The 25,662-nt window shown below is 47.8% G+C and overlaps 2 protein-coding genes across 2 annotated transcripts; one reads left to right on the forward strand and one right to left on the reverse strand.

The window, feature by feature from the left end:
• Positions 1 to 592: 592 nt before the first annotated feature.
• LOC104376255 (uncharacterized) lies at positions 593 to 14,673 on the forward strand. Its single transcript, XM_009982800.2, has 12 exons — positions 593 to 867; positions 2,540 to 2,736; positions 4,059 to 4,237; positions 5,508 to 5,588; positions 6,450 to 6,628; positions 8,509 to 8,701; positions 9,725 to 9,816; positions 10,899 to 11,055; positions 11,827 to 11,949; positions 12,685 to 12,833; positions 13,150 to 13,231; positions 14,590 to 14,673. The coding sequence occupies exons 1-12, from the start codon at positions 593 to 595 to the stop codon at positions 14,671 to 14,673; spliced, it is 1,791 nt and encodes a 596-aa protein (XP_009981102.2).
• Positions 14,674 to 15,971: 1,298 nt separating this feature from the next.
• On the reverse strand, positions 15,972 to 23,823 carry RPE65 (retinoid isomerohydrolase RPE65). Its single transcript, XM_009982799.2, has 14 exons — positions 23,813 to 23,823; positions 23,281 to 23,363; positions 22,649 to 22,799; positions 21,984 to 22,091; positions 21,759 to 21,900; positions 20,819 to 20,966; positions 20,562 to 20,643; positions 20,084 to 20,216; positions 19,822 to 19,961; positions 18,580 to 18,709; positions 18,001 to 18,115; positions 17,803 to 17,897; positions 17,562 to 17,673; positions 15,972 to 16,123 (listed from the first exon to the last, which is right to left on the reverse strand). Exons 1-14 carry the CDS (start codon positions 23,821 to 23,823, stop codon positions 15,972 to 15,974), a joined length of 1,602 nt encoding a protein of 533 aa, XP_009981101.1.
• Positions 23,824 to 25,662: the final 1,839 nt, after the last annotated feature.

Consider the following 25,662-nt stretch of genomic DNA (forward strand, 5'->3'; position numbering starts at 1 on the left):
GCTGCTGAAAGAGCTGACCCTGTCCCAGCTAAAACCAGGGCACCTTCCCCGCGGGCACGGGCGCGGGGCGCGGCCCCGCGGGGGCACCCGGGGCACGGCCGAGGGACAGCCGGGGCCGGGCGGAGCCCAGCCGGGGCAGAGGGCACCCGGGGCAGAGGACGCCCGGGGGCGGGCCGCGGAGCCGCCCCGAGAGGCGGGCCCGGAGCGGACGGCTGAGCGGCGGCTGCCCGAGTAAGGGTCGGCGGGGAGGGGGAGGAGGCGGCGGCGGGCGGGCGAGCGGGCGAACCGGGGCCGGGGAGCTCCTGCGGAGCGGCCGCCCCCGCGCTTCCTGCCCCGGGAACGGGCGCTGAGGGGCCGCCCGGCCCCGGTGCTCCGGCAGGCCCGGCCGGGCCCGTTCCCGCTCCCGGCGGCTCCTCCAGCCGCCATCTCTCCCGCCGGGCACGGGGCGTGCTGCCAGGCGGGCAGCGCCGCTGTCCCCGCCCGCTTTGCCTCGCCCGCCGGGGGGATCCGCGGTGTGATTTTGTGCCATAAACGTGATTTTTTTTTTAAAAAATAATGAATTTTTTCCCCCTTTCCTTCAGTCCTTCGGGGCATGTGGAACGCCGTCGGTGCGTGCCGCCGCGCCACGGCCCCGCCGCTCCCGCGGTTCCAGCCCCTAAACCCCGCGTTCCGAAGGAAAAACAAGGAGCGCCCCGCGCACGTTCCGCGGGATCGGGGCGTGGGAAGCGGCCCCCGCCGCTTCGTCGGTAACGCGGCAAAACGCGGGCGGGTCGCGAAAACCTTCCCCGTGCTGGACGGCCGCGTCCCGTCTGGGCACCGGCACGCGTTCGAAGGGAATTTAAGGAACAGCGAGGCCGCGATTCAAAGGTAATAAACTGGTTTGGCGGTGGTTTGGTGTTGCTGCGCGTGGGGTGATGTGGGAGTTACTCTACGGGCGCTTTTAGGAACTTTTTGGCATGGGAAGGGTGCTAATTAAAAAATCCAGAGATTATAAAAAAGTTAGGTTTTTTACCTAATTATTTTGAAGCTTAGTTTCCTGGCTGCCTTTCCCCCCCCCACCCCCCCCCCCCCCCCCTCAGGCATCTTCTCCGCAGAGTGAATTTTACGAGGGTCAGCACTTAAAAATTTCAGTCCCCCAAAAAAAGTGCTTAAATGTTGACTGAAAAGCCTAAATCTAGGTGCAGACTGTATTTAAAATAGTGCCGTGTGACATTGCCTTGCATATATTGCCAAGAAGTATTTTTTTTCTAGACCTTCATAATTTTTTTTTTCATGTTCGATTTTTGAGTGCAAAAAAGGCTTAAATGGTGACTCACGCAGTTACAGACCCCTCCTGAAAGAGCAGGTGGCAGTTACTGCAATTAATCGTGATTCACTGATAAAAGCAGGAAAAGGTGTTTTATGTGTTTGTCCTTAAAGATCAGATGGCAAAAATTCAAAGGCCTTTGTTCAGAGGGATGATACATGAGCTGGAAGCAAAGCTATGGAAAACACACTGTGCCCTCCTGTGGTGGCATTTACGACGTTATTAAAAATCCTTAGCTTTTTTTCTCCTGAGTTTTTTCAGTCTTTACAGTCTGCAGGAAGCCACAATGAGATAATGGAGTCACGTACAATGTGGTGTGTAAATAGTTACGTTAAACAGTATTTTTAGTTAAGGATGAGGCATCTTGGCAAAAAAAATATTCCACTTTAAATTAAGAACCTGGTTTAAAGTCCAAAATTATTTGAGATACCACATTTGTTCACAGTTTTTTCAATTCTTTGTCTATACTTGATGCTGCCCTGACAATAATGTTTGGTGATGACTTCCTCTCGATGATTGTAGTGACACTACAGTATTCACTACTTTTAAAGTGTATCTTCTGTGCCATAGAGTGTGTGTTTCTTCTGGATTTAGTAGTTTATTCTACTTACCAGTTACTGATTTTTGTCAGATAAACTTGTTGAGGGGAGCTGAAGGAGGAAGCCCTTGACTGGATTCTTCCCTAGAGTAGTTGGAACACGGAGGTAAATGTCCGTGCTGAATTAGGGCTAGCAAATTATGATAGCCTTATTAATAGGTGCAAGTTTATAGGCTAATGCTGTCGTGGGCAGGATCTCTCAAAGTCAGCTTTGGTCGCTGATGATCAGCCCCTTCTCACCCATGGGGGTGCTGGCAGAGATCAAGTGTGCCCATGTATTGTGAAATGCTGGGTGTATATGGGCAGCACCCGGGGGAGGGTATGGATTTAATAATAATAATACTACTAGCTGTGAATGTAAACTACAGGCGGAATATTTATGTTATTTCACTGTTTTTTTTGTCTTATTAGAAATTTTTGAATCACAGAACTAAAACGCTTGCTTTAAATAACATACCTTTGCTTTTTATTACACTTTGCAAGAAACAATAATCCGAAAATGTGGATTCGTCTGCATTCTCATACCGTTTATTTGAAAACTGTGCAATGCATTTAAGTACTATGTTCAGGCTGCTAAAGGGTGACTTGTAAGTAAAGGTGGTTTTCATTAACTGAAACTTTCTTTTTTACATCAGGTATTCAGAGTTGCTAGAGACGGCCAGTAAAGGAGGGGGAGAAAACGCCGTCGTGCGTCACACTCAGAGAAACAAGAAGCTGTTTGTTCGTGAGCGCCTGAAGTTGCTGCTCGATGATGAGCCTTTTCTGGAGCTGTCTCCGCTGGCGGGCCTCAACATGCCATATGGGCATGTCCCTGCTGCTGGGTGCCTTACTGGTAATTGCTAACAAATGGGATATTAGGCGTAATGGGAATCATAGAATCATAGAATGGTCAGGGCTGGAAGGGACCTTCCAAGGTCATCTAGTCCAACCCCCCTGCAAGGAACAGGGATATCTCCAACTAGATCAGGTTGCTCAGGGCCTCATCCAACCTGGCCTTGAACGTCTCCAGGGATGGAGCATCCACCACCTCTCTGGGCAACCTGTTCCAGTGTTCTACAACTCTCATGGTAAAAAATTTTTTCCTAAAGTCGATGAAGCTCACGTGTTTCATTGCTCATATCTTTAAATATGGTCCATATTAGATCTGAAGATGGATGTGGGTTGAGGGTATCGTTTTTGGAGATGCAGCCCGGAAGGAAGGAGGGTTTTGAACCCGTGTGATCCTTAATGTAATTTGAGAGGTGCTGTTTGGGTGCAGTGCTGAGGAAGTAAGTGATTGTAGGCCGTGTACATCAGTTGTGTTCTGTGTGTGCTGCACACCTTCCCGGAGGAACCAGCCTTGCTCGCTGGAGGTAAGGTGTTTGTTCGTACTGGGAAAGGAAAAAGGAGCATGTAATAACGTTTGTGGAACATTTTAGTGTCTGAAGATTGTGCTTTCCTAGGAATATCCAGTGAACATCAGTTCCATCCAGTAGCAACATGGAAGAGTTCAGCCACCGGTGTATTGTTCTTCTGCGATTTCTGCTGGGAAATCTGGGAGGAACCTTTAAAGAAAATAAATTCTTTCATTTCTTCTAGATTTAGTAATTTATTCTACTGATTTTTGTCTCAAAAAATTCAGGATGATGTGTCAAATAAGCTGTTGTGTGTTAAAGGAAAGGGGACCAAGTTACTGTGAGACACAGGAGCTGTGACCTTTGTTTTGTAATATTTCTCAAATTATAGACAAGTCTTTTCATTGCATTTTGAAGAGCAGTTCCAATTTAAAAAGTGACTAGAATAAGAGTATGAAATCCTACCTTTTGTCACAGATTGTTACATTTTTCAGTTTTATATAGGTAATTTTTAATTGCCTTCCCTGTATCTCAAGAGGTGGAAGTCAAAACTATGTTTTTTTTTTTTTCTCTTATATTGTCACTGGGAGTAAGTTTATTTCAAGCTCGGTCTTCTGTCATGTAGACTTTTTAAAAAATGTCATTATCTTTCAGCGTGTTATTCCAGAAAAGAGCTATAGGTTTCTTCCCTGTGTAGTGTTTGAAACTTAATTTGCAGCTTCTTGATGTATTATTACCAAAAGAACATCCTAGCTCTAGCTTGGCCCCCTTGTTTCATCTATGGTATTTTAGAGAGAAATATCTGTGATTCCACTTACAGGAATTGGCAAAATCTGTGGGATCTGGTGTGTCTTCATGGCAAATGATGCAACGGTGAAAGGAGGAACTATTTATCCGATTGGAGTGAAGAAACAACTAAGAGCTCAAGAAATAGCCATGCAGAACAGGCTGTTATCAGTGTACCTCGTTGACAGCGGGGGAGCATTCCTACCACTACAGGTAATATTGGAACAACTTCATAAAAGAAAATACCTATGTTTATCTTAATCATTATTAATTTTTAGCAATAAACCTACAGCCTACAAATTCAGCCTACAAATACTTGAGAAAAGATGGTGGGAAGGTAGGGGAAGGGCTCTTTACATTAGTGTTGGGTGATAGAACAAGAGGAAATGGGCATAAGCTTAGTCAGGGCAGATTCAGGTTGGATGTTAGGAAGTATTTCTTCTCTGAAAGGGTTGTCAGCCACTGGAATAGGCTGCCCAGGGAGGCGGTTGAGTCCCCATCCCTGGATGTGTTTAAGAATAGGGTGGATGATCTACTTGGGGATATGGTTTAATGGGGATTAGGGACGGTTGGACTCGATGATCTCTAAGGTCTTTTCCAACCTAGAAATCTATGAAATCTATGAAACCTCAGATTTATGTTGTATTTTCTTGTCTGGCTGACTTTTATTGTCTGTCGAACCCAAATTGAGTTTTGTTCACAAATCAGAGTCCAGGAGATTATTTGGAGATTTGTAACAGTGGTGATCACTTTGGCTAATCTTGCATCTAGCATCTAATCAAAGTTCAGAAACTTGAGTGTCAGTGGGGGGACAAAGGGCTGCCCAAGCGTGGGCACTCCTTAGTGTGCTGAAATGTTTTTGTGTCTTTAATAAATCAGTACGTTGTTGGAGGTTTCTGTTTTCAGCTTCAGATTCTGTCAAATTACTCTGTATTTTATTATAATGCTTGTGATAGTGATGCAGTAACTTCCATGGCCTTTAAAAATGTGGGTTTTGGAGGATTTGCACAGGCTGCTTTCCCAACGTACAGAGGTCGTGTTATCACAGAGACTGTAGTAGTTCCTTCTCCAGACTGAAAGCAAACACGTGGAAAAAGTGTTATCCTGACTTAAGGAACTGTGTTGAAAACTAACCGAAGAGGGAAACTGTGCTGGAGTCATTTCACAGATAAACTATGAACACGAGTTTCCCCTTCTCCGTGTTTACCGTCTCAGTTTGTGTAGAATAAATCGTTTTCACAAAAAAAAAATCCCAAACTTACCTTTGTTTTCGAGGCACATGGGTATTTTTGTGGAATTGCATGGTGTGTAAGAGGAATAAATGCCGTGGCGAATGCCGTGGATGAAAGTTTCAGGTGTGATTGTTGGTGGTCACCTTCCCGGCGTCGGTTACACGTCGTTTGTGAGCGCGGGAGGCGAAGAGGAGGCCCTGGCTTTTGTGGTCCACGTTGAAACTCACTTTGTCTTTTCTCTGTGCCGCCAGTCAGAGCTGTTTCCTGACAAGTCACACGGTGGCAGAGTTTTCTACAATGAAGCCATAATGTCTGCCATGGGAATCCCTCAGGTACCGTGTCGCTCGGAGCACAAGTAGGTGTGGTATATGTGAGCAGTAGAGTTCTGGAAAAGGTTTTGTTCGGATACAGACTCTAGGAACAACTCCCAAACACGCATTTTTTTTCCTAAAGCTCCCCTGTTTGTGGGGAAGGGAGATTCAGATAGTGTCTCACGTAACAGAATACTTGAGCCTCAGGGATCCTGTAAGGGTTTACTGACTGGTTGTGATGGGAAAGCATCAAACCACTAGGTTATTTCAGAGTAAACATTGAACTCTCTCAAAACCAGCGTTGTTTTTCCTGCTGGTGTTTGTATCTCTAGGTCATAGATTTCATAGATTTCTAGGTTGGAAAAGACCTTAGAGATCATCGAGTCCAACTGTCCCTAATCCCCATTAAACCATATCCCTAAGTAGATCATCCACCCTATTCTTAAACACATCCAGGGATGGGGACTCAACCACCTCCCTGGGCAGCCTATTCCAGTGGCTGACAACCCTTTCAGAGAAGAAATACTTCCTAACATCCAACCTGAATCTGCCCTGACTAAGCTTGTACCCATTTCCTCTTGTTCTATCACCCAACACTAATGTAAAGACCCCTTCCCCCACCTCCCCACCATCCCTTCTCAAGTATTTGTAGGCTGTAATCAGGTCTCCCCTCAGCCTCCTCTTCTCCAGGCTAAACAGCCCCAACTCCCTTAGCTGCTCCTCATAAGTTTTATTTTCCAGCCCCTTGACCAGTTTAGTTAGTCCCTGTTCCCCAAGCTGCAATTTAGTCTCTTGAATGTTTCTGAAAGAAATTTAATGGTTTTGCCTTTCCATGCTCCTCTCCCCAGCATCTTGATTTGGTTTGGTTTCGTTGTCCTTCAGGTGGCAGTGGTGTGTGGCTCCTGTGTAGCTGGAGGTGCCTATATTCCAACCATGGCAGAGGAAGCTGTGATTGTGGATAAAATCGGTACGCTGTTCCTTGCTGGCCCACCTCTGGTACAAGCTGCTACAGGAGAACGTGTCTCTCCGGAGGACCTGGGAGGAGCTAAACTTCACTCTAAGTACGTGAAAATAAGTCTCAAAAACCGGAGAGAATTCCGCGTGCTTGGCTTTAGAGAAACTGTCATTTTATCTTAAAATAATGTGAATGAAGCTGCTCCGGTGACAGGATACGATGTGGTCCTCAAGGACTGAAAAACATGCAGTGAAAAAAAAAAACCCAGTAGAAATGATACATGAATTATTGTAAAGGTTGGTGGCATTCAGCTATGTATGTGGGAGTATCATGGGGCTAGGTGTAACCCTGTGAAATGAAAACAGTAACATGGCATCGTAATTTCAGCTTTACTACTGTCTGCAGGAACTTTCCACTTCCACTGCTCTGGTAGAAATCTCACATAAGTACAGAGGTCAAGATCAGGGCCAAAAGTGGAACCTGTTATCGCACTGTTTGCTTTCCTCCTCAGATATGGGGTTTTTGTTAGATCAGCCAAATGGAAGTGAAATTAAGGGACGTTATGGGGTGGAGGAGGGACTGGAGGAATCTGGATTTGGTTCCCTGTTCTTCCACATGCTTTCTGACCAGCGTCAGGCAAGCCAGTTCCTCTGTGCCTCAGAGGGACCAGCTATAGAAGAGGAATGGTATAATTTCTTTTCCTGATGTAAACATTGTCAGGATACAAATATTAAAAAAATAATTGTGTTTGAATACTGTGTTGATGGGAAAAACGCGTAAGAAATTCTTTTTTTCTTCCCTAAACTGATGAGTGGAGAGGTGGCATGCCTTCTTTCCATTTGCCTGCTTCTCTAGACACTGGACTAACTCACTGGGGAGAAAAATGTGAATGCTTGTCATAGAATCACAGAACGGTTTGGGTTGGAAGGGACCTCAAAGATCATCCAGTTCCAACCCCCCTGCCATGGGCAGGGACACCCTCCACTACACCAGGTTGCCCAAAGCCCCATCCAACCTGGCCTTGAACACTTCCAGGGATGGGGCAGCCACAGCTTCTCTGGGCAACCTGTGCCAGTGCCTCACCACCCTCAGAGGGAAGAATTTCTTCCTTAGATCTCATCGAAATCTCCCCTCTTTCAGGTTAAAGCCATTACCCCGTGTCCTGTCGCTACACACCCTTGTCCAAAGCCCCTCTCCAGGTTTCCTGTAGCCCCTTTAGGTACTGGAAGGTGCTGGAGGGTCACCCCGGAGCCTTCTCTTCTCCAGGCTGAACGGCCCCAACTCTCAGCCTGCTTGTAAAAGCACCTAAAGCAGAGGAGGAGGATGGAAAGCCTGCCTGCCTCTGCTGTTGGTGAGGGCTTCACAGCAGGAGATGAGCAAACAGGAGATAAACCCAAGAGAAGCCATCTGACCGTTTCTGTAATGCTCTTTTCTATCTCAGAAATGTCTGTAGTTGTCAAAATAGTTATTCCCTTCTAGATGGGGGAAAATGGTGGCTTTGCTTCTTTGTTCTTGGCATTCCATGCTGTGTGTATGGCAACCAGATTCCATACCTTTCTCATGTACCTGTTTTTCACAAAACCAAAAGACTAGTGTGACAGTCAGCTGTCGTAACAAGTTACTGGCTTTATATCGGGGCTGGAAGTGCTTATTTTGAAATAATTTTTAAAGTTTGTTTTCCCTTTATCATATTGTTTGCAACAACTTCGTCGTGAAAATAAATAAATCCAAAGGGCTTTCTACGATGTAGGTAAACACAAAAGTCACAGGGAAGAACTTCTTCCTGCGAATTTGTTTTGGGGTTGGGTTGCACAGAAATTCCAGTGACATACTGCTTTTAACTCATTCATGCAAGAACAAAATCGCACAATGTTTTCAAGGAGTTTGAAGAGTCACAGTACGGGTTGTTTTTCCTGTAGTTTGTGTTTTCTGTCAGAATTCAGATTTCATTAATGCAGTACTAATTCATGTTGCTCTCTCCCCTAGAGTCAGCGGCTGCAGTGATCATTTTGCATCTTCAGAAAAGGAAGCCTACGAATGTATCCGAAATGTTATCTCCACGTTGAATTATGATCCGCTGCCAGAGGAGGTCACAGAGCACGACAGTCCTCTGTACAGTCCTGAGGAGCTCCTGGGACTGGCACCACAAGACTATAGGTGCACTCTTCCCGTGAAATTGGTAAGGTGGCACACACTGTGTTCCTTCATCCTTTCACTCCGCTCCATCTAGTGGCTCCAGGTGAACAGGCAACAGGCTGTTCTCTCTTGGAGAATCCTGAAGTACCTGAGATATTCTGTATTATTTCCTAATCAGTTGCCAAACTGTCTTGAGTCTGCAACAAAGCAGAATGGCGACAATTCTGTAGAATTACAGAAAATACTTCAGCTGAAAACCTGCTGGAGATCAGATAATTACAGATCGTGCCAGCTGATGCCCGTCTGTTTCCATGCACCGTTTGAGATGCTGTTGTGTCAGTGTGTCTTGTGCTGTGTTGGCTGCCTTGAGCATGTGCACCCCTTTCGTGTCCTGTTTTCCCTCCTCCTGCCTTCCCCCCCCGCCTCCCCAGGTCATCTAGACTCTATCTTGCATCGTAAATGCCTAATGAAAATACCAACTGAAAAAACAACAAAGCTCAAATTAAACTTGTTTGAGGCTGGGGCAGATGCTGAGACATAGAGACACGCAAAGCTGCCCGTGCTGTTTTCATTGGGTTGTTCTAGAAGAGATTTAGTCTCCAAGGATGTGAATCCAGCATCTTTTCCAGAGGTAAATTCCTACAGTTAAGGGCATTGACTGTAGAAAGCAGCGTAGCTTTGAAGGCAGCTTTTGAAACTGTGTTTGAAAAAAGCATGAGCAATATGCAACTGAGTGTTTCTTGTGCACACAAACTGGAACTGCACACTCTGGGTTTTTTTACGACGTTTTTATGCACACGAATGAACAACTGAGCTCCCTAACACTGATACAATTTCGGAGTTCAAGTCTGGCTAAAAATACATGGTTGGTAATCAAACATAAGCACAAATTTGATATTTTGTGCCTATTGAGTATTTAGCAGAGACATAAAAGGGCCTTCCATGCTTATTTAGGTTGACTTCTTGCATAATACAGGTCTTACTATTTGAACAGGGCACATCTTTTAGCAGAACTGTCATATTTTCACTTAAATTTCTGTAGTAAAGACTGTATATTTCTTTGCAGATTCTGAGCCGTCTGATGGATGGAAGCAGATTCCAGGAATTCAAGGCTCATTATGGAACAACACTAGTAACAGGATTTGGCCACGTGGAAGGGTAAGGCTGTAAGATTGCACTGTCAAAATGTGTGGACATATTTAGAATCATAGAATCACAGAATGGTTTGGGTTGGAAGGGACCTCAGAGATCATCCAGTTCCAACCCCCCTGCCATGGGCAGGGACACCCTCCACTACGCCAGGTTGCCCAAAGCCTCATCCAGCCTGGCCTGGAACACCTAATTTATCTAAATAATAATTTATCTAAACACTTTATTTATCTAAATAGCTTTCATATCGTCACCAGGTTTTGTGGTATTCCCGTAACAATGTTTACAAAGTTCTGGATCAGTCAAGAATTGTAATAAAATACTTCTAGGCAGCCTGATCTGTCACTGAGCTCTGAATTCATCCTGTCTCAGGCCAATAGCAGCAGAGAGTGATCACAAATGAATGGTTTTCCTGGCTTTGTGAAACGATTCGTGTGTTCGCACAGATCACTAGCCAGACGGTTGGAACGTTGACATCTCAGCAGATTCCTTAAGAAATGAGAAACAGCCAGAAGTGTTCCTTCCCAAACTGAGCTGAAAGCTATCATGCCTTCTCCCACGTGATAGAGATGGAATAATGCCCAAACAACAAAACTGCCTAATTCACATCACGCTGTATTATTATCGTAGTCGTGAAGGATACAACATCCCAGTCAAACCAGACTAGGCAAATAAAGGTAGTAAAATGTGTTTTTAGAGCCTCTTCAGGTTGAAAGTATAAACTTTTCAGATTGACTGTTAACGTTGTATGTTACAGGAATTAGAGAGAGCCCAGAGTCCTGGCACTTTGTGCGTTGTCTTGTGGTGTAAAGTCTGACAGGTCGTCCAAAGCTTTACCTGCCCTCTGGGTATTAATCCGTGTTAATCCCTCTGTGCTTTCCATGCCAGGAGGGCTGTCAGGCTTCTTGTTTGTTAGGTATGTGAGGGTCCCTGAGGGAAATTACAAGTGTAAGTGCATCCTTTTATATTCTTGAGTTTCTGGAAAAGGGCTGATCTGTGTGTATGTCCAGATGCTTCCATCCTTCAGAACGTTACGAGCTACAGTTTTGTGATTTCTGAAAATTGAAAACGTTTGTGTGTCTGTTTTGTAGGCACTTGGTGGGGATAGTGGCTAGCAATGGGGAGCTGTCGCACGATGCTTCTCTCAAGGGTAGCCATTTCGTACAGCTGTGCAACCAGCGGAGCATTCCCATCCTCTTTTTCCAAAATACGGCCCCACATACAGCAGAGCCAAGGAGCATCTCACAGGTAGGGCATTTTCAGTTCAATATGCTGAATTCAAGCAATTCCTAGTTCCTGTTTTGTTGAAGGTTACATTTTGAAAACTGTCGTTAGGAAGATTATTTTTTTTAAAAAATCACTCTTGATAGTTTAAACCAGGAAGCCTCATGATTACTTTGTTCTTAAATCTTTCCATTAGCATTCTCACTTTATTCTAATTTTACGCAGGCCTCTGTGCTTGCCTGAAATGGTACTGTCCAGCTGGCAGGCGAGCTGTAAGACTTGGAATTCATAGTGCTTTTCACATGGAAGTACAGCCTGTCGATTCTTCTGATACCACTGTGCTCCACAGAAAAAGAGATATTTCTCTTTTAGAAAAATGAAGGTGTTAAAGTACAGTATGTTTTGTCCGGGGCTGCGGAGAGCCTCGTAGTAAAACCTGTGTAAGGTTCTCTGAGCAGATATTGTTTCTGCAGCCCTGTTCCTCCCAGCTGCCACCAGCACTCAGGACAAAGCCTGGCATAGTCGTGTTGGATCTGAGCTTTGCTAATGCCTGGGAGAGCTCAGCCTGCACGGTATCGTAGGGTTTTGCACACTGGTTGTCATTATTTTGCTGATTTACATTGTAAAAGAAGTGCACAGTGGGCTGTGGTAGTTAGTGATGCTGTCTTACTGTTGTGGAAGAAATTATCATAGAGAATTGTAAAGAAATAAATGTTTTAGAAGTACAAGTTTGGTGGGAGCAGAGGGAATCTAGAAGAAGGACTTAACGGATTGGAAATCTTTATTTTCCTGCAGGCAGAGGCTCACTCCAACAGACTGAAAGCCCAGGCTGCCATGATGGCTGCTGTTGCTTGTGCTGCTGTTCCCAAAATAACCATTGTCATCGGTGGCTGTTACGGGAGCGAAAGTTATGTCATGGTGCGGGTGGCGTGACTGTTAGTGGGTTTGGTAACAGACTTTCTACACTTTACCAAAGTTTCACAGCACTTCGTTTCTAAACAGTCAGTTGTTACAGACATTTAGAATCACAGAATCACAGTTGGGTTGGAAGGGACCTCAAAGATCATCCAGTTCCAACCCCCCTGCCACGGGCAGGGACACCCTCCACTACACCAGGTTGCTCAAAGCCTCATCCAGCCTGGCCTTTAACTCGATTTGTTATTTTAACTGCTTTTAAAGTAAGAAATGCATCACAGGATATGATTACAGAGAATTTGTTCTGCATCCAAGAACCTAGAGCCAGTTCTAGAAAACCAAGTTATCTGAAAATGTCCCTACTCGGAGCCAGTGCTGCCTTTTTCTCAGCACATGCTGCTTTCAGTGAAGAAGGAGCATGTCTCCTTCAGTCGTGCTACCATGTGTGCTCTCCATGCTTCTAGTAGGTGCACAGGACTCTTTGTTTGCTCAGAATTAAACATGTCACACTTGGAGGAAAAGTGAAATAATAAACCAGCAACATTGAAGGCAGTGGGGACCGATGGTTGCTACGCAGGGTGTCTGTACTGGTTCCAGAGCTGTAGCTGTAGTGGTGAAGGAGGTGTATCATTAATGCTTTACGGTTTAAAGCTGTATTACATTGTGATTGTGTCATCCTGCAGCCGTGTTTTTGTGATGAATTTCAGGGAGTTTGTACTGTACATTTTTTTTTTGTAGTGTGGGAGGTCGTTCAGTCCCAACTTTCTGTTCTTGTGGCCTAATGCAAGAGTTGCTCTTGTGGATTCAAGACATCTCTCCACAGTCCCACCAGCTGAGGACAGTGATGGTACAGGAGATGAATTGGAGCTAAAACATCTGAAAGAAAAGTAAGGACATTAAATGTAAACCCTTGCAGGTACACCGGGATTTAATTGGTTAAATCACCTACTTTTGTTCATTTTACAGATTAACACATCCCAAACAAATAAAGCCAACCTGAATCCACTGAGAAATGTTTTAAATTTCCATGTAATTCCATGTCTGCTCTTAGGATCCTCTCAAGGAGACACAAATGTTTAACTATGTTTAAATGTAGTACTGCATGTTCACTTGAGATTTCATCTATGATTTTGTTTTGTTGGCCTGATGGTTTTTATTACATTTTTGTGCTCTTAAGCTTGTTTAATATTCCGTCTTCTCCAGGCTAGAGGAAGAAAGCAGTGCATTTTACTCCTCTGCCAGACTCTGGGATGATGGTGTAATTCTACCTCAAAATACTAGAAAGGTGGGTTTTTTTCTTCGCACGTTCTTTCCATTTTCTCCTTGGATCTCTAAAGGATCATGCGGTGAACGCACAAGCCTGTGACTTGCTCGGGGTCAGCAGCATGTGGATCCTGGGAACTGGGTCTCTCACTTCTCACTCCATTTTCTGTGGCATTTAGCTTTGCAATTCTCATCTTTTCTCTTCCCCACTAGTTTAGCCAAAAAGTTTCTGTTGAGTTCTGGTTACGTTCTGGTTACTTGACTACAGCATTTCCTCATTGACTTTATCGTTTGATTCTGTACCTGAATCCATTCTTTTTCAGTCTTGCCTAATCACTCATATCCTCACTCAAAATTTTAAGTTCAGGCTCTTCACCATTCACATTGTTTCCATGTGTTTGTCCCAGGATGTTTGTCCTTGCCACTTTCTCTTTGTGCTTATAATTTGCTGCTTAAATTTGGGATGCCCCCCCTCCCCAGCCTTTTTTTTTTTTTTTTTTTAGGTTGGCAGACATCCACTCCGTTAGATTCTTTCTGAAAATGGGCACCTTTGTTCTTCTGTTTTTCCTTGTTGTGTTGTTTGTTAGCAATACTTCAAATGTTCTTTGCTCTTCTGAACCTTGTTTACTTAAAGCTCACAAACACAGCCTGCTATCAATTAATCCTTCTGAATATGGTACATATTTATGGTACTACGTAGATGTTAAATATTTTCTGTGGAGTTTACGGCAACTTTGGTAATGGGAGAGCACTGAGAAATATTTCCTAGTATTAGAGCCCAGAGACTACCTCTCTCTAGGAACTACACATGGAAAAAAAAATGTGTGACAGTTGAAATGAATCATTGTCGCTCGCAGGTGGTTTTCAGCAGCACACCACAATTCCTGTTTGCATGTTTAGCTGGTTTTTACAATATTGTTTTGCTACTTTATCCCAGTTCTTTGCTAAGAGATGGAATTTATGTTTAGCTTTGTCTGAACTGACAGCAGGATGTTGTGCTGACTTTTGGGATGCGATTGGGAATCTTGGGAGCCCAGCTAATGTAATGACAGAAAATGGATGATCACATTATACATTTTCACTGGAGTTTTACAGCAGAATAGCTTCCTAGTGTTCCAAAAGTAATTCTCATGTCACCACAGTGACTTCAAAATGGTTTAGTGGTCTCTGTGTGCAATGCATAGACGTTGGGATCCTGAGGACGTTTCCTTCATTACGTTTCCCCTGCCCCACTGACATCTATTTCCCCAAATGCTGTGGCCAAAAACTCTTCATTTTGAATGTTCATTGTTTTGCAAAAAGCAAGAACAAATGTATTACTAATTTTTTTTTTCAGAGGGTCATTGCTTGCATCGTTGGGTTTTTTTTGTTTGTTTTTAGGTAATTGCACAGTGCTTAGAGATTGTGGAACAGCAGAAGTACCAGGTCCTATCTCCGTGTCAATACCCTGTCATCAGAATGTGACTGTAGCTATTTTCAAATAATCAGCCTTTTGAAGTTAGCACTGTGTACTAGAAATCTTTAATGTCAATGATTTTCTAGTTCTTTGATACCATTAATAAAAACATTAAACCATTGCAGACAAACGAGAATCCTGAATTTTAAGTCTGTTAGCCATAAGTTTGTATTTTGAACCATAGCCTCTTACTTCATTAGTTGAAATTTTTTTTTTGTGAAAAGAAAGGGTTAAGCTGAGAGCCTGTAGCACGCTAAGGAAGCAAATTCATCACAAACCGTAACAATCGCTTGATTTTCTCATATCCATGTTTTAGTATGAAATCCAGAACTCGAGAAACTGCACTTTGACAACAGAAATGGGAGAGAGAAAACACGTGAGCTCATGTGTGCAGTTTTTAGCCCTCGTGATGGCCAAAAGGCCGCTGCGTGCCACAGCCCTGGGGCTGCCAGTTCCGATTGCCACAGCGGCCGTGGAAAAGCGCCGGTCAGATTGCTCTGGGGAGACTGAAGGAGGTGATTTAAATCCATAATATTTCAGTATAGGCTAAAAGTTACCTTTTCTCAAGGCATGTAACAGAGCACAGAGGCTGTTGTACCTGATGCTACTCTGCATGTAGGTGCTGAGTTTACACTGTGCCATTTCGTGCATCTTTAACTCTGCCGCAGCTGCGAAGTGGAATTTTGTAAAAACAAAACCCCAAACTTGTGTCATAGAATCACAGAACGGTTGGGGTTGGAAGGGACCTTAAAGATCATCCAGTTCCAACCCCCCTGCCATGGGCAGGGACACCCTCCACTACACCAGGTTGCTCCAAGCCCCATCCAACCTGGCCTTGAACACTTCCAGGGATGGGGCAGCCACAGCTTCTCTGGGCAACCTGTTCCACTGCCTCACCACTCTCAGAGTGAAAAATTTTTTTCTTATATCTAACCTAAATCTGCCCTCTTTCAGTTTAAATCCATTGCCCCTTGTCCCATCACTACACACCCTTGTAAAAAGTCCCTCTCCAGCTTTCCTGTAGCCCCTTTAGGTACTGGAAAGCTGCTATAAGAGTCGCTTAACTGTCGTGTTGCTTGAACTGCGTCGTGCTGAGCACCCTACGTCTTGAAATTATGCCAAAGGGTGTGCTTGAAAAACACCTGGTTAAGTATTTTGAAGAATCATCAACAAAACCGAAACGCTCAATCTTAATTTTAAGTAGCCAAACAAATAAAATGTGATGCTGAAGGAATTTAGGTCGTTTGAGCCGCTGGCGAACAGAGAGTGCACCTTTTCGGGGCTGGGAGAAACCTACGGGCGACGGTCAAGCTCTCTTGAAGAGTCCGTGGAACGTCACGGGGATGTTCACCTCCACTTCAGCCCTGGCGACCTCGCTCATGTCCTTGGCACTCAGGATGAGGAGGTAGGCGGGCTTCGGCCCCGCGCCCGGGCTGATCACGATGCTCAGCACAACCCCTGGCAGGGGAGAAAAACGGTCAGCCTGGCACGGGTGTGCCCCTCCGCATCTCCCGGGGGCTGCTCAGGGTGGCAGCAGCCGCTCGCACACCAGTAAGTCCCAGTACTGCTGTGTGATCGTCAGTGATGCAGGCTGAGACCACGTATTTCTCGTACTGCTGTGGGTTCTGGCCAGCGTTGGCTCGCCAGCCTGTGGTGCCCTGGCATGGTAGCTCCTGTCTTTTCTTTTTAAAACTGTGAAAAATGTTTTTGTTCAGAAAAGGAGCTAAGAAAAGCTATTTTTTTAGCAGGGGCTGGTGACAAACATCACGTATTGGGATCTGTATCAAATTTGTCCGTCAACATCATGAATTACTTTGTAAATGACTTTATAATTCTGCTCCTGAGGTTTAACGTGACCAGACACCCGTTTCTGGATCCTGGCATCCCTGTGGGGAACAACTGGGATGTCCCAGCTCTTGGCTGGGTGTTCATTTGTGTACTCCGTGGGTCAGTCGTTGCGGGAGAACGTGGGAACAACCACACACCACAACCAACACCGCCGTGGGGAAGATGACAAAACCAGGAGTGTGGAGCCCGGGGCTAACTCAGCTTCGGAGGGTGCTGCTGCAGGGCTTGAGTCCCAGGAAGCGAGAGAGACTTGGACACATTCCTAAAATCACGTTGTCTACTTCCGTTAAGGAAAGCTTTTAAGAACAACCCTCATTTTGGTGGGACTTAAGCCCCTGCACAAGCACTTCCCTGAACTGGAAACAGGAAATTTGGTTCTGTAGAAACTCGTGAGAGTTTGCTCCGAAATCCAGCAGAGCCAAGAGTTCTCCCAGCTTCCTGTGCTGCTTTTTGGAGATGAGGAATTCAGGGAACAGGTGGACACCTTCTCAGGCCGAGTGCTGCCACTCGCCTTCAAAAGTAGGAACAGGGCTGGGGATGCGCGAAGGGACGGGCACAGCGCTTGGCATGGGTGCAGCTACGAAGGGACGGGCACAGCCCTTGGCATGGGTGCAGCTACGAAGGGACGGGCACAGCCCTTGGCATGGGTGCAGCTACGAAGGGACGGGCACAGCGCTTGGCATGGGTGCAGCTACGTGTCCTCGAGCGACGCAGCCCGAGTTCGCTCCACCCGGATGGGTCAGGAATAGAAAACACGCCTGGTTTGAGAGAGGTTTGAATTTGACAAAGCTCTGCCACCTGCAATTCTTGAAACATCGCAATTCCTGATGGAAAAAGGCGAGGAAATGAGGACAACAGATCATCTAAACCTGGAGGTCTTGCTCCTCCGTTGTTTTCAGTCTGAGTTTTCCCACGTTCTCCTCGGAAGCTTCCCACCAGCGTTAGCACAAGGCACGGCACTGCTCCTGCCCACCTGGCACAGCCTCGCAGCCAGCCCCAGCTTTTCAAGAAACCATGATGCCATTAACCAAAATAAACCAGGTATTACCATCATCTTCCTCCAGGGCATCCGGATGGGAAACGAAAATTGGCTCCGACGGGTACGAATCCGGCTCCTGCCACACCCAGGTCTCCTTTGTTTTAACATTCAGCTTGCAAAGCTAAAGGTGGGGAAATAAAAAAAAAAAAAACAAACACAAAAAATCCCAAAATCTTCAGAAATACTCTTTCTTACCCTTAAACTGAAAGCTCATGGAAAAGGTGTGCTGCACCCCTTGGCTCATAGTTACCCTGTCTGGGACAAAGTGGTTCAGCCCCAGCCCGTAGGTGTAGGTGTACGGCTTCCCGCCGTACTTCTTGTAGTTGATCTGTGGAAATTCAAAGGCTACAATAAAAAATAAATAAAAACACGTGTGAGGATCAGTAGGACGTGGAGTGCAGGGGGTACCCGCGTCGCCGCCGGCTGAGCTTCGGGGTTGCCATCTCACCGTGGCGCGGCCCCGAGAAAATAACCTCTGGCTCCAGCCAGACGGTCTCGTCGCTGCGCAGCGTGGCCGTAGCGGTGGTGTAGGGCAGGGTCACCAAGTTCTTGCCCGTGTCGGCCTGGGAGGAAGAAAAACACCCAAGAGAAATGGAGAAAAGGGTTTCTCAGGCTGTTTGCAGGGACCTGCAGACTGCACCGCGATGCGCAGCCAAGCCTCATCGGGCTGCAGAGCTGATGACCATGAGTGGGGTCACTGGAAAAAAAAAAAAAAATCCAGCAATTGCAAGTGGTGAGCTTTGCACGAGCCTGGGGCTGGATGGACCTCCGGGATTAACTGCTGCCCCGTGGTCTTGGGATTGAACATTAATTGACAGGAAATAAAATAAACTAGCGGCGATCAGCTAAAGAAAATAAAAAGTGCTCCGAAGAGCCATACTTTAAGTTCTGCTTCCCCCCTCAAAAGGTTTAATTTGAATTAGGTGGGGTCAGGCAGACCCTGGCGACGGGTGGCCGTAAGCCCTGCAGGGGAGTCGGGCAGGCACCGGTGTCTCCGAGCCCCCTGGCAGCGGCCCCGTGCCCGTACCTTGTCGATACTGAGGGGCAGCACGTATCTGCGGGCTTCGGGCTGCGGCGCCTTCTCTGCCTGTCGCTTCACTTCGTCCCAGTTTGCTCGTAAGTTGGCCAAGTAGAGGTAATTGTAAACGAACTCGAACCTGCAGAAGAACGGGATCACAGACAGGAGCAAAGACATCATTTGCAAGTGAGGGGGAAAAAGGCATCTGAACAGTCATAGAACCATCGAATGGTTTGGGTTGGAAGGGACCTCAAAGATCATCCAGTTCCAACCCCCCTGCCACGGGCAGGGACACCCTCCACTACACCAGGTTGCCCAAAGCCCCATCCAACCTGGCCTTGAACACTGCCAGGGATGGGGCAGCTACAGCTTCTCTGGGCAACCTGTGCCAGTGCCTCACCACCCTCAGAGGGAAGAATTTCTTCCTTAGATCTCATCGAAATCTCCTCTCTTTCAGTTTAAAGCCATTGTCCCATGTCCTGTCACTCCACACCCTTGTCCAAAGTCCCTCTCCAGCTTTCCTGTAGCCCCTTTAGGTACTGGAAGGCTGCAATAAGATCACCCTGGAGCCTTCTCTTCTCCAGGCTGAACAGCCCCAACTCTCCCAGCCTGTCTCCATAGCAGAGGTGCTCCAGCCCTCGGATCATCTTTGTGGCCTCCTCTGGACCCACTCCAACAGCTCCATGTCCTTCTAAAATTATGCATGTCCTTTCCTAAAATTCAATGGAGTAAGACAAGTCCCGGTCTGGCTCCTTGGCAGACACAAGCTGTGGGTCACCATTTCACCTGCGAGGAAACTCCAGGAACTGCTCGTGTCCACCCCCAGTGCCCTGTGGCAGCGGCTGGGATGAACCCAGCTCAGGGCGTCCTGCTGCGCAGCCAACACGGAGTTGGGCATCACTGTCTCGGTGCCACATTTCTCTGTTTGGGCAGAAAGCAGCATTGAAACCTCGACCAGATCCTGCTCATTGCAGCCCCAGGAGCCGAAATAGCATCAGCCCTTCAGCAGTCACTGAGGTTTATTGAAGATAAAGGGAAATTAAAGACAAAAATCAAATTTTTCTTGGAAAATGAGTTTCAGACAGGCTCTCTGCACCTCTGGATAACTTCCACACTGTATAGGCTACGTGTCACCATGCATTAATACTTAGATGGGTTGGAGGGAGTCAGTGTGAGTGCCAGTGGTGATTCCCACAGGGAAAAGGATGCTCCAGCGCAGGGACCGGTGGAGCCCCGGCTCCTGGGACTCACCCCTTCCAGGTGCAGAGGTCAACGATCAGAAACCCGTTGTCTTCGTAGGTGTTAATGTGATGGAAGAGGTTGAAGGCGGAGGTGCGGTACTTGATGTTGAGGAGCCTGCCTTTCTTTTTCTCCGCCACGTGCAGCCAGACCTGAAAAGCAGGCAGCTGCTTGGTGTAGGCTTAGAAGAGTGATGGTGAACCTGCCCCTGACGGGGCTCCCAGGCCAGGGCTGCCCGCCTGGCACAGCCGGCTTGGTACGGCCGGTCGCTTACCCCCATGGTCTCGTTGGACTCGAAGCAGTCCATGTAGTTGGCTCCCCAAAGGCTCCAGGAGGAGAGGAACTTGAGGAGGTTGATTTTCACCGGGGTTTCAACAAACACTATGTAGCTCGAGGTCAGCCCAAAGCTGTTTGGAAACGCACGGGGAGCGCGTCAAGGTCGCTGCGGCTCGTTTGGGCAAAACCCGCGTTGGCGCATGGAAACAGCAATATAAACGTGCTGATTTTGGTAAACCACCTAATTTTAGTCGCTGATTACATGCAGGAGCGAGCCCTGTGCACCGCTTCCGTCAAGCATCCGAGGCCAGCGATGCCGTCGATACGTACCCCACCTTGGTGGGCTCGTGGGAACGAAAGGGGACCCCGTTTCTGCGCTGGCTGCTCGGAGCAGCTGCTTTGCCACAGGAACACGCCGCGTGGCACGCGCGGGCAGCGTCCCCCCCTTCCAGTCTACCCACCCCGCGGAATGTTACCTGTGGACGTAGGAGGGTTTAAACCTGTCGCTGCAGGGGAACTGCACCACCACCTCCGACTTGTTAATCGGGTCTTCCTTGTCTGGAACAGGACAGGTGAAGGGTTATGGAGGGTTTCACCCATTCTTACTTGGGTAAAAATAAGATAAATAAGATTAAAAAAGAGTAGCTTGATGGCAAAACTCATTTGACGGACAAAAAAAATGATTTGTGGGACAAGATTTTTCTGGGTTCGCTCAGAGGGGGGATTGACTGACCCGCCTGAAGCGGAGGGATCCGTATGATGTTGTAGGCGAGCGCAAAGTTTTTTCCAAAGCAGTTGCCGATGTTGTAAACGGTCCCGTCGTTTTCAATGTGGGGATGAGCCGTTGCCCCGTTGACAGACACGTACTTACAGAGATCCACCTGAAGAACGAGATGGAGGAAGTCAGGAGCTCTCCTGGCGGGAGCTGGGAAGCCACCAGCTCCGCGTGGCATCACGGGTCAACACGACCTTATTTCAGACACGGAAAGTTCTTCTCTAAGCCCGAACAACCATCCATTTGTGAAAAAGAGGAAAGCAAAAGCCAAGCGATTTGAGGGGGTCAGGTGAGCTGACACAGTTACAGGGAGAGGTTTGGGATCCTGGGGTCCAAAAGGAAAGGCTCCGCAGGCTGGACATTGGTAACACAGCAAAGAAAAACATGAAAACACGCATCCCGCATCACGTACGGACATCGGCTCCGATGTCAGTGAAGGCAGCAGCAAAGCTCTGGTAGGAGCCATCCGGTTACGGTCCCCATCGGCCAGGCTGCAACGTTCCTCCAGTTTGCAAACCCCAACCCAAGCTTGAGGATACGGACCACGGACCTCATCACCTCCTCACTGACTATTACCCAGAGCAGGAGTGGTGGGTTCATTTACAAACTCGTTCCGACTTTTCTCGTTAACCCTCAGAGTTGGCCTTGTCTCCGCGTCATCTTCCCGACGAACCCCAACTCTGTCCTTGTTGCAAGAGGCTGTTATTAAACATTCAAGGCCAGGTTGGATGGGGCTTTGGGCAACCTGGTGTAGTGGAGGGTGTCCCTGCCCATGGCAGGGGGGGTTGGAACTGGATGGTCTTTGAGGTCCCTTCCAACCCAAACCATTCTGTGATTCTATGATTCTCATTTTAGTGTTACCCCTCCATGTATTTCAAAGCACCGTACAAAGACCCACCTGCTTAATCGTCTCTAACGTATCTGGGTTAATTTTGGTTATAAAGTTGGTCTCAGTACAGGCATAGTAATCTTCACCAACAGGGTAGACGTTAACTAGGGCGTTATCAGTGACCTCCACACCTTTGAAGTACGAGAAAAACCTGAGCAGAGAAAACAGACAGCTGGTCAGGGCTTCATAGAAGCACCACAGGACATCCCTGCAACATCTATGACCACGAGGTACCTGGAAAAGATGTTCTTGCACGGGTCTGGGTACGCGTAGGTGCCAAATTCGGTGATCACGATCCTTTTCTCGGTCATGGCTCTCACGTAGGCATCAGTCCTGACAAACCTGGGCAGGGCGAGAAGGCACGTGACGGGTACAGCCGTCAACCACTACGGGCTGTGCCGTTAAAATATGAATATTCTGGTGATGAGCCCCATGAGACCTCTGAGAGCCATGGGTCCCACAGCCTCACGTGGCATCTGGAGGACGTGGGGTCCAGCACCCGCCCCCACCCCGCAGCACTGGGAAGGGATGGTCAGCGGAGAGGGAACCGCAGCGCTTGGTCTGAACGTCCTGCACCGACAGCTTCCAGCCAAAAACACGTCTCATTGTTCAATTCTGCCACTGGCTGCAGCTACATCCAGCCCTTCCTCCCTCCCCTCCCCTCCCAGAAGTTTTATAATCTGCACAAAAAGTTGCATTTCTGCTAACTCCGAGTACGTTTCAGTTATTTTCAGTTGCTTTAGTGATCTCACCGTTACAGCTCTTCCAATAACCACATGGACCTGAAATAACCAGTACCTCCCACGTGCTGGGCAGCAGAGCCTGGCCCCAGCACTTCCACTCCAGCAAATGCTTTGTTATTTTATTTTTTTTTTTTTCCTTGGAAAATCGTCGCGTACCTTCGGTGATAGGTAACGTGCCCCTCCTTGAAGTCAAACTTGTGGAGGAGCGCCTGGCCATCAAAAAGGTGATAGAAGGGCTCGGTGCCCACCTCGAACAAGCCAGGACCACATCTCAGGAGGCTTCCTCGCAGCCAGGTGGGGATCCTGCCTGCGGAAGATGCAACGTTGGTACGTGCACAGCCCACGGCAAATCAAACCGAGTCATTTTTCTTGTGTCAACAAAAAGAACAAAACTTCAAGCTATTTTTTTTAATGTTTATTAAACTTGAAGTTTAAATATGCATGAGCTCTTTAAACTATGCAGTTTTCTTCACCTATACACCTACTGTAGACCAAGATATTCAGACTGAAATGTCTAAAGATCCCCCATCCAAACAAAACCTGTGTAGATGTAGCACTTCAGGACATGGTTTAGTGGGCATGGTGGTATTGGGCTGACAGTTGGACTTGATGATCTTAGTGGTCCTTTCCAAGCTTAATAATTCTATGATTCTGTTCCATGAATCTGTCCTTCCTTTACCCCAACACAACCAGCCCTGTTGGTCCTTCACCTCCCACCCTTGTAAAGTCTCCGAGCTCTTGGTGGCCCCAAAAGCCAGGCAGGAGGAGCTCAGGGAGGCCACACCAACCTGTGACGTGGGCGGTCACCGGAGAGGACAGCTCCTCCACGGTCTCAAAGAGCTTCTTGTAGCCTCCAGCGGGATGCTCGACTCTGAAAGGGCCAGCAGACCTGGGGTCAGCCAGGTTTTGGGACAGCTGAGGAACCCCCCACTGAGAGAGGGGGTTTTGTTTCCGGATGGACTCATCTGTGACTTGCAAATGACTTCAGAGATCAAGAGGGAGAAGCACCAGGCTTCGTTGGGAGGAGAGGCTCCGAGGGCTCTGACCACCTACTGCAGCCACCTGCGAAGCGCCCGGACCCCCGGCCTGAGCGCACCATGGCACAGGGAACACCGACGCGACAGCCCGTGCCACAGCCCTGCAGGCAATCACCCTCACCCAACGGACAAATTCAGGATATCCTGAGGCAGCAGGAAGCAAAATCCAACTTGTACATCCCGGAGACCCCCTGACCCCCACAGCGACCCCCCCGGCCAACACGGCACCACGATGGCCACCGGCGACTCGCTCCTACACAGGAAAACCCGCAGGAATACTCACTGGCTGTACATTCTCTCCCTGATGATGGACCACACGTCTCCAACAGCCAAGCACGGTGAGAGCCGTGCGCTGGGTATTTATGGGGCGCTGAGCCCTGCCCAGGGGAGCCCCGTGCCCAAAACCACCCCCACCAACGTATGCGCCCCGGGAACAGAGCGGGCTTTCACCGCCGAAATCCTCCCCGGACTTTGAGAGGTTTTGTCTTGCCGTTCGCACAAAAAAGGGCTTTGAATGTTTTTCTGAGACCTAAATTCTTCCCAGGCAGAAGTGATTACAAAGGGAAAAAAAAACAGAGGAGGGAAATGGAGCATGCTGGAGTGGCGCCGGGCGCTTGGCACGGCCGCTCGGCTTGGCACTGCGGGGCATGATGCCAGCCCTGTGCCACAGGGAGACCTTCCCAGCTCCGGCACGGAGCGAGGGTGGCGAGAAACGGCTCCTTCCTGCAAAACCACCTCGATCCCATGGAGCAGAGCGCTCCCTGGCACTGCCCGCCTGCAGAACGAGGATCAGTGCTTCATCTGGAAACAATATGACATTAGAGATACTGAGAAATAAGATGCCAGTGTCAAATATTACCGTTCCTGCCTCCTGTACTCATCAGCCACCAGCTTCTTCCTCTGTCCTGGGCTTCTGTGGAAGGCTTGGCAAGGTGCGACACCTTGGTATGAGTAGAATCATAGATGGTTTGGGTTGGAAGGCACCTCAAACATCATCCAGTTCCAACCCCCCTGCCATGGGCAGGGACACCCTCCACTACACCAGGTTGCTCAAAGCCCCATCCAACCTGGCCTTGGACACTTCCAGGGATGGGGCATCTACAGCTTCTCTGGGCAACCTGTGCCAGTGCCTCACCACCCTCAGAGGGAAAAACTTCTTCCTTAGATCTCATCGAGATCCCCCCTCGATACAAGGGTACAGGTATATACGATACAAGTACAGCAAGACTAAACCACAACCAGCAGCCAGGAGGGCCCCAGGGAGCATCATCATCCTCCTCCTCAGCCACGCCTGCTGCTCTCGCTGTCGCAGCACATCTGGGCACTCCTCCTGTACAAACGGAAGTGATCAAAAGTGGTGCAAGGAGAAAATTTGATACTAAACTGCCCCATGTCAGATCTGCTACTGCAACCGTTCAGGGAAAGGTTGGTCTCCTCCTCTCGTGGTTTTTTTTTTTTCTTTCTTTCTTCTCCTTACAAGGTGGAGTATTTCCTTTGGGACTGAGGGTTCATCCAAGGCTTCTAACAGAAAAAACAAGATACTGAGTTGAGCTTTCATGAGCTCTTTGAGGCCTCCCGTTAACGAACCTTAATTATATGGTAATTTGTCTGTGGAAGCATTCTAGCAATAAAAATATTCAGTACAAGCTTCAGTCCAAACTCAAGGCCTCTTAGCAGCGCAAATAACATGGAGATTTTTAATTAACCCCAGGATAAGGACTCAAACCAGGGTCCTAATCTTTGATGTCAGGAAAATTCAGTGTTTCCATGGTGACAGCATCTTCCCAGGCCCCATCCTCCTCCAGTGGCTCAGGAGGCAGAGACTCAAAATCATCCCTGGCCCCACCACACCAGCAGCCAAGGTTTCCTCCTTCTGCACCTTCCCAGCCCTGAGCAGGATCTGGCCCTGTGGACTCAGTGGCAACAGTTAGAAGAAGGACTCACATCCAGCCCCCACGGCTCTCCTCCCTTCTCACCCATCATTGCCCGGATGGCATCTGCGGGCCAGGGCCCCCCCCAGGACCCCGAGCCAGAGCAGCTACTCAGACAGCTTTGGTCTTGGTGCTTTAGACTGGTATGGGAAGATGAAACTGGAAGAGCTCTCTGCTATTACACTTCCTGCTGCAGAGCTTG

This window comes from Tauraco erythrolophus, chromosome 10 (genome assembly GCF_009769465.1).
Source record: "Tauraco erythrolophus isolate bTauEry1 chromosome 10, bTauEry1.pri, whole genome shotgun sequence".
In the NCBI taxonomy this organism is placed as follows: domain Eukaryota; kingdom Metazoa; phylum Chordata; class Aves; order Musophagiformes; family Musophagidae; genus Tauraco; species Tauraco erythrolophus.